The 7,811-nt window shown below is 46.4% G+C and overlaps 1 protein-coding gene across 2 annotated transcripts; it reads right to left on the bottom strand.

Moving 5' to 3' along the window:
* Window positions 1-1,068: 1,068 nt before the first annotated feature.
* On the bottom strand, window positions 1,069-6,548 carry LOC115099030 (tubulin alpha-8 chain-like). 2 transcript variants are annotated; one of them, XM_029616282.1, is made up of 4 exons: window positions 6,402-6,548; window positions 5,458-5,680; window positions 3,958-4,105; window positions 1,069-2,266 (listed from the first exon to the last, which is right to left on the bottom strand). In XM_029616282.1, the coding sequence occupies exons 1-4, from the start codon at window positions 6,402-6,404 to the stop codon at window positions 1,267-1,269; spliced, it is 1,374 nt and encodes a 457-aa protein (XP_029472142.1). In that variant the 5' UTR covers window positions 6,405-6,548; the 3' UTR covers window positions 1,069-1,266. The 2 variants fall into 2 exon arrangements, with proteins under 2 accessions (XP_029472142.1, XP_029472141.1); XM_029616281.1 differs by lacking the exons at window positions 5,458-5,680; window positions 6,402-6,548 and having other exon boundaries at window positions 1,069-2,241; window positions 3,958-4,097.
* Window positions 6,549-7,811: the final 1,263 nt, after the last annotated feature.

The following is a 7,811-nucleotide window of genomic DNA, read 5'->3' as shown; positions in this document are numbered from 1 at the left end:
CAGCTGCTCACTCACTTGCTTGCTGCTATGAAACAGACGCCCCTACTGTGACCCAGCTGAGGTTCTGAGAGGGAGAGCAGGCAAAATCAAATATCTTCCCAGGTGGTCAGGCTGCCTGAAGCTTGTGGAAAGTTATATGAAAAAGCATGCTAGCATCCAACATCAGCTTTGTGATGATCAGCCTACCACTCATTGAGGAAGGCAGTCATATTAAACCCCATTTGATAAAGATTTAAAAAAAAAAACAAAAAAAACTGTACTCCAAACAAGGATTGAAGCATGGCTAGTGCAATGCATCACAAAGCTGAACTAGGGCACCTGCCTTGAGGCAGACATCGCTCCCCCTAATAGGAGCATAGTGCACATCTGGATTAGGAATGTTATAGGCCTGTACCGCAGCTGGCAGGCAGCCACCCTGTGGTATCTGTACTGGCCATAGCAACTGCTTCAAAGTTCACACGCCAGCACATCTTGGGCTGCATAGAGAGAAGCAGGAAGGAATTACCATCCAAGAGCAGGGGCAGAGTGCACAGGTGCCAGCCAGCTCTCCTTTAAACACAACTGAGAAAGAGGGCAAACAGGATTGGTAGAGGTAAGGGGCAAAAAAAAATGAAAGTAGGGGGAAAGGGGCAAGACAGGACTACCATGGTCATGCCCCCCCCCCCCCCCCATGGTAGCGCTAGCAGTTACCTTCTCCACAGGCTGAGTCCTGCCTCCTAATAAGTTTGCCCTGGATAACAGGCAGGATAGACCGGAGACCAGGTAAGGAGGAAAGTAAAGCAGAGGGCACCTGTGAATGAGCAGGAAGATGTAATGAAGGAAGGGATGAGAGAAGCTGAGAAGCTGAAGTCAGGACTCTGGTGGCAGTAATGGTACAAAAAAAAAACACCCCAAAAACACCTGTATGGACTCTTCCCCCAACAATAGAGACACTTGCACGGGAAAGGGTTAGAAACATTGGTAGAACTTTCTCCCATTAGGGGGGCAGCTGTTAAATGACAGATTTGTATTTAAGATTTATCCCCTAGCAGACAATACTATTTTGAGTTAAGATGAGAACCCAAAGAATGTAGTTGCAGCTTTTATTAAGAGCATTTTCTTCATTGAACTTTACACAGTAAATGTTTTATAAGTGAAGTTACCATGAGCAACAACTATCCTGCAACGCATCCTAATCACAACATACCCACAACCAATGAGAACAGATGTGCTTTAGAGCAAGTATAACAAATATAATTTAAGGTAATTCCACAAGAGCTGTAACATTCAATATTCCTCATCATCATCTGTGCCTTCTGCCGACTCTCTCCCAACTTCTTCATAATCCTTCTCCAGAGCGGCCAAGTCTTCCCTAGCCTCAGAGAACTCCCCCTCCTCCATCCCCTCCCCCACGTACCAGTGCACAAAGGCTCTTTTGGAGTACATCAGATCAAACTTGTGATCCAGCCGTGCCCAGGCTTCGGCTATGGCCGTGGTATTGCTCAACATGCAGACCGCACGTTGGACCTTAGCCAGGTCTCCTCCCGGCACCACTGTGGGAGGCTGGTAGTTTATGCCCACCTTAAATCCAGTGGGACACCAGTCCACAAACTGGATCGACCTCTTGGTTTTAATTGCGGCTATAGCAGCATTGACATCCTTGGGCACCACATCGCCACGATACAGCAAGCAACATGCCATGTACTTACCACGTCTAGGGTCACATTTTACCATCTGGTTTGCGAAATCAAAGCAAGCATTAGTGATTTCTGATACAGAGAGCTGCTCGTGGTAAGCCTTCTCTGCAGAGATAATTGGGGAGTAAGTGACTAGAGGAAAGTGGATTCTGGGATACGGCACCAAGTTAGTTTGGAATTCAGTAAGGTCAACATTTAAGGCACCATCAAACCTGAGAGAAGCGGTAATGGACGACACTATCTGTGCTATTAGTCTGTTCAGATTGGTGTAGGAGGGCCGCTCAATATCCAGGTTACGTTGACAAAGTTCATAAATTGCCTCATTGTCCACCATGAATGCACAGTCTGAATGTTCTAGAGTGGTGTGAGTGGTCAGAATGGAATTGTAGGGTTCTACCACAGCCGTGGAGATCCTTGGGGCCGGGTATACCGAGAACTCCAGCTTCGACTTCTTCCCATAGTCTACTGAGAGTCGTTCCATCAATAGGGAGGTGAACCCCGAGCCTGTTCCTCCTCCAAAACTGTGGAAGACCAGGAAACCTTGAAGGCCGCTGCATTGATCAGCCTGCAAGAAGAGACGTGAACAGTTACTTTTGACTAGTTCTTACTTATTCTTAGTCCTCTCTATAGAAATGAGGTGTATGCAGCACTGTACAGTTACTGCAGTTCCTGTTCCATAGAGTTTACAATCTACTAGAAATTTGTCTAGTCTCGTCTCAACTAATCACTTAACAGGAAAACATCTTTAAACAAGAGAGCCAAGATCAGAAGAGGCCATTTTGGAACTAAAAGCAGCATCAAGAACAGGGGCATAACTTCAATGTGGGTAAAGTGAGCACAATACAATCAGTCAGTAGAGCAATTTGACAGTTGTGGTATTTGCTGGCTAACGAATGCCTAGTGTTTGTGATGGAGAGGTTTTAGTGACAAGAAAAAGAAATTCCAGTGGTAATGTACTCCAAGTTAGAGTATAAGAATACAGTATTCAATAAGGTGCCAGTTAACATGCAGAAAGCAGATTGCTTTGCTGGTAAAGGTTATGACCCAAGAAGGATTAATTCTTCCTCACATCCCACATGGAAACTCTTGGTCATTTTCAGCAACCCCCTTATCTACATCTGGTTCTCCCTGCGTGTCACTGGAGATCAAGGTCTCCACAAATGGAGAGCATTAAGGGAAACGTCTTGAATGGAGATTTCTCTTTAAAGCTTCTAAGTGTCCTAGGCACAGAAAGTTAGTGTCTGCCCCAATGTGAACATTGCTCCCCTACACAGCATCAAGCCAAGAAGACACCTAGACCTGTAGCACAAGAGCTACCCCCAGCATTTGCACCCACTCATGACCATTGCTTCTTCGTATGCCAAGGGCTACATTTTCATCCTGACTAAGGCCTTTTGAAATAGACGTAAATGCAGGTGGATTTTCCAGATTCATCTTTATGAATGTTTAGGCAGTTGAAGCTTTTCAGAAAGCAACCCTGTGTAAGAGGGTTTCCCCACCAACCTCCCATTTTACATGGAGTGGATGCACTTCCAGCTGCATTAAACGTGTTAGACCACAAGTACGTGCTTATTTGGAAGTACTAAACAGTCAGTTACCTGGTCTGGCAAAATATGCCTTTGACAGTTTTATATTTGCCTGGGGGACAAGCTTTTATGGCCAAAGTCATCTTATTGTCCTGCAATTCTCATGTTTGGGAAGTGGTTGGAATTCTGCAACGTGTTCCATGAGCTTTTTACTTGAATAGATTCCAGTAATGCATCCTAAAAGCAAACTAGCTCTACAGGGGTTATTTGGAGCTATGGTTGTTAGTGCGACTGGTATCGTACCTTCTACAATCTGTTTTTCACACAGTTATTTGTCTAGTGTCTGAATGTGTATGGGTGGTGATTGTGAGCTACATGGAAAACGTTGCGAGTCCTTTTCAGCAATGTTTCTTGCACCACACTATGTTCTATTGTTCTGGTGATCTTGTTTTACATAGTAATAGTGCACTGTGTTGAGATGACTCAAAGATGGTATTTGGCCAACATATGTAAGTACCTTGCATTTGAAGGAAATTGACTGTAGATGTCAGTGTGCATGGTGGGGGGTTTTTGTAAAAAAAAAAAAAAAAAAAGTTTACTGAAAGGCAAGTTTATGCAAAATCTATGCATTGCTTAATTCTTCTGCTGCTGAAGGAGACTTGCAAACCCTGTCTCAGCACCCCTATCAGTAGCACTTCTGGGCCAATATGAAACAGGGGGGGGGGGGGGGGGGGGGGGGGAAGTATCTTATTTACCATTTTCGGATCCTGTCCAAGACCGGATCAACTATTTCCTTCCCAATGCTGTAGTGGCCTCTGGCATAGTTGTTGGCTGCGTCTTCCTTGCCTGTAATGAGTTGCTCTGGGTGGAAGAGGGTGCGGTAGGTCCCGGTTCGGATCTCATCTGTGAAAGTTGTGCATTACATTTAGTATTCAATAGGCTAAAGTCAAACCTGTCAAGATAGACATAAAAACTGAGACATGGGGCTTATCACTAAAGCATGTCACATGCCCTGTGTAGGTGCGGTTATTTACACACCCAATTATAAAGGTCATTAAAACAAGCTGAAAGGTAGCAAAGACAGAGAGTCCCCCTCCATTTATGGACTGTCAGAGCTCAATGTTCTAGTAAGGTAAGGCCTGGATTTATCTACAGGTCTACAAGGCTTGTGCCTCAAAGATTTGGAGGGCAGGTGGCAACAGTTTTCCCATCCCCCCCCCCCTTGCACCATGGAAGGCTCCCCTCCTGCTGCTACTGCTTCCTCCCCAGTCCTCTGACTACAGCAAGCACGGGAGGGGGGCAGGGAAGGGCGGGCTTCATCCCTACAAGGTCACCAACGGACGCAAGGATACTGCCTGACCAGAAGACCTGCACCCAGTATCTGGGCAGGATTACAGTCAATGGTCTTCATGACAAGAGAGGAGACCTGCACCATTTACTTCCAACTCCCTGCCGATTTAGAATGAAGTTGCAAGTAAGAAACTGCAGCGTTTGCTCTCTTAAGTTTCCCCCAGTGCTGGCTTAGAGTTTGACCTGTTTTATGGCCTCCCTCAGAGAGGTGAAAATAAAGGCCAACATGCAGTAGAAGAGAAGGATTGAAGCGAGGAGTTTGCCAGCGAGAGCGTACACTGCTCTGCATTCTCAGGCTGAGAAAATGCACAAGTGCCTGCCTGGAGAGCTCAGAGCCTGCAGAAGGAAATAGCCGTGTACAACACGGGAGGGGAGTGTTGCATGTCGAGACTGTAAGAGGCACACAAAATGTGCACTAACAGCACACACACAATGTGCTGCTAAACATACGTTAACAAAGTTCAGACCGAGAAGGATGGAATTAGAGTTGCATTTTAGGGTGCTAAAATGTTGGTTCACAAGCTGTGCTAGCAGATGTTTCAGGACAGAAACCTATCCTACATGGATCCTCCTAGCCAGGTGTTCAGAAGCTCTCTCGCTTCACCACCTCTAAACTTACCTGCATCATCCCTAGACCATGCTTACATGGAGACAGGAATGCAGCGAGATTTTGGACTAGCCACCATCTGGAGCCATACAGGAGTGTGACGTGGTTATAGGGAACAGTCAGGCTTCCTAGAAGTTATCTGTAAGCCTCTCCCGTTCACTTGCATAGCAGGCTATACTCTCCTGCTGCAAACATCTCTAAAGTTCGACACTCGTACTGAGCACCCACCCGGAGTCAGAACACATGCTCAGCCCAAGGGGCTTGTTTTGGTTTTAAAGTGCTGAAGGCTCAACATTACCTATCACCGTCTCTTCCAGGTCCACGAACACCGCTCTGGGCACATGCTTCCCCGATCCGGTCTCACTGAAGAAAGTCCCAAAGGAGGAATCCACCAGGCCGGATGCGTTCTCGGTGGGAATGATCCCGTCCGGCTGGATTCTGTGCTCCAGGCAATACAGCTCCCAGCAGGCATTGCCCATCTGCACCCCTGCCTGGCCGATGTGCACAGAGATGCACTCCCTCTGTTTCAGGAGAGGAAAAGAAGGGCTCAGGGTGCAGACAGCAACTAGTAATCCTTGCCCAGGTGCTATTTTCAGCACAGTATGATGACCCCATGTGCCCTGGAATTTTTATACATTATGGTAGTGAATTTAGAGAGCAAAAAAAATTTTTAAGAGAAAGGTACCCGTGTGGTCTCAAGCTTACCACCCATGGACATAAGCTGACTTTTTTTTTTTTTAATGGAGGACTTCACCGGTAAGAGGCGTTTGCTTACTTTGCTAAGATGTTTATTTTTGTTTACTTTAGCATTTATAATGGAATGATATAAATACCTTGCTTATGAGTACATTGTTTTAGAGTTACACTAAGCTATTTTAATATCTCCATGGCAGGAAGATAACAACAGCCCTTTGCACAGCTTTAGAGTTAACTCGCTACAGGACAGAAAGCTACTTCTTGATGGAAAAGTTTAAGTTTTTTTTCACTAGTGTTAGAGAGAGAACATTTACATTGCATATTATAAAAAAAGAGTTAAATTTCCAGCTTTCTACATTGTTGGCCACCCTACCCAGAACTAACAGCACAACCTGGGAACCTGATTATCCACGTCCCCCAGTTAGATGTTGATATAGGGGCAAGTTAGGTTCAGCTCGCAGCCCTCTTAACAGTCTAGAAACGCTCACTCTCAACAAAAAACCCCAAAAGTATTAAGCTTTTTACAATCTCGGCACATAAACTCACCATTCTTGCACAAATCTGTCCCCAAACGAATCAGCACACGCAGCCTGCTCCCTCTGCCACTATTTAACAATGCAGAGCAAGGAGGGTCAGGTGGGGCCATTTCCTGCCCTCCAAATGGGAAACCCATCCCAGCTGTGCCCAGCAGCCCCGCGCTGCTTTGCTTAAAGATGCAGCGCTGGCTGGCCTGCTTCCAGCAGGGGCTCTCAGCCTGCTCCTCGGGGCACCCCGAGCCGCTCAGCTTCTCAGGATCTCCACCATGAGCAGGCAGGAGGTGGCTCCGAGAGCAATGGACGCAGTGCAGGCAGCTCTGTCTCATGCATATTCATCGTGGAGATCCTGGAAACCTGGCCTGTTTGAGGCTCTGGAGGACCGAAGAAGCCTACTACCCCTGGCTTAAAAAATATCAGCTTGTTTCTTTGCTCTATTGTGGTGACTTTGGGTCTTATTCTTAGGTCTCCTTTATTTTTTTCCTTATCCAATATCCTTGACTTTTTTTTTCTTCACATCTACACTTTATATGGCCCTATCCCCTGATTACATCTCCATCCCTGCGTGCACTCTTCAGCTGCTTGTGCCCTATTCCTGATTTTCCACCGATCTATGCTCTGCTGACATAGGCTTCTGATGACGATCAGCACAGCCATGCCTGATTTACTTAGAGCAGTGGTATTTATTCATGTCCAGTCTTGGAGGGCAGTCACTGTTGGAAATGGGGTACTGGACTCGATGGACTCTCGTTCTGACCCAGTATGGTAATGCTTATCTTTTTATATTGAGGTTTTTCAGAGCACCCCTAATGAATACTCATGAGATAGAACTGCATACACTGGAGGCCGAAAGCAGGCAAATCTCTCCCATGCATATTCATTATGGATATCCTGAAAACCTGGCCTGTTTGTGACTCTCAGGGACTGGAGTTGGCCACCCCTGTTCCAATGGTGCTCAAATCTGCCCTCACAGTGCCCCAGCCAGTTGAGTTTTCATGATGTCCACCAATCCATAAACATGTGATACATTTGCATATAATGGATCTTCAATGTATGCACATTTATCTCACCCGGATTCATTGTGGACATCTGGAAAACCAGACCACTGGAATGAGGAATCTGAAATGGGAATTTATAAAAAATGTGACCCCCCTCCCCCCTCCTCCCACACCACTAAATGATCAGGAGAGGCCACATAGGGTCAATCCCCGCCATGAAGAACCGAGTCTGAGCGGCTGGACAGGGAGACATATAAGAGAGATATTTTACCATCAGGTGCCAGTGTGAATGGCAGCACAGGCACGCGTTCTGTCCTAGAGACAGGGTCATCCGGAGCTATAAGGGGGGAAGCTGCCCACTGATCAGGGTCTGCCCGGCAGCTTCAGAGGGTAACCCCCCTCTTCTCTTGCTCCTTCAGCTAGGG

This window comes from Rhinatrema bivittatum, chromosome 9, assembly GCF_901001135.1.
Source record: "Rhinatrema bivittatum chromosome 9, aRhiBiv1.1, whole genome shotgun sequence".
NCBI lineage: Eukaryota > Metazoa > Chordata > Amphibia > Gymnophiona > Rhinatrematidae > Rhinatrema > Rhinatrema bivittatum.
Note: the sequence above shows the minus strand (reverse complement) of the source record. Positions and strands in the feature narration are given on the sequence as shown.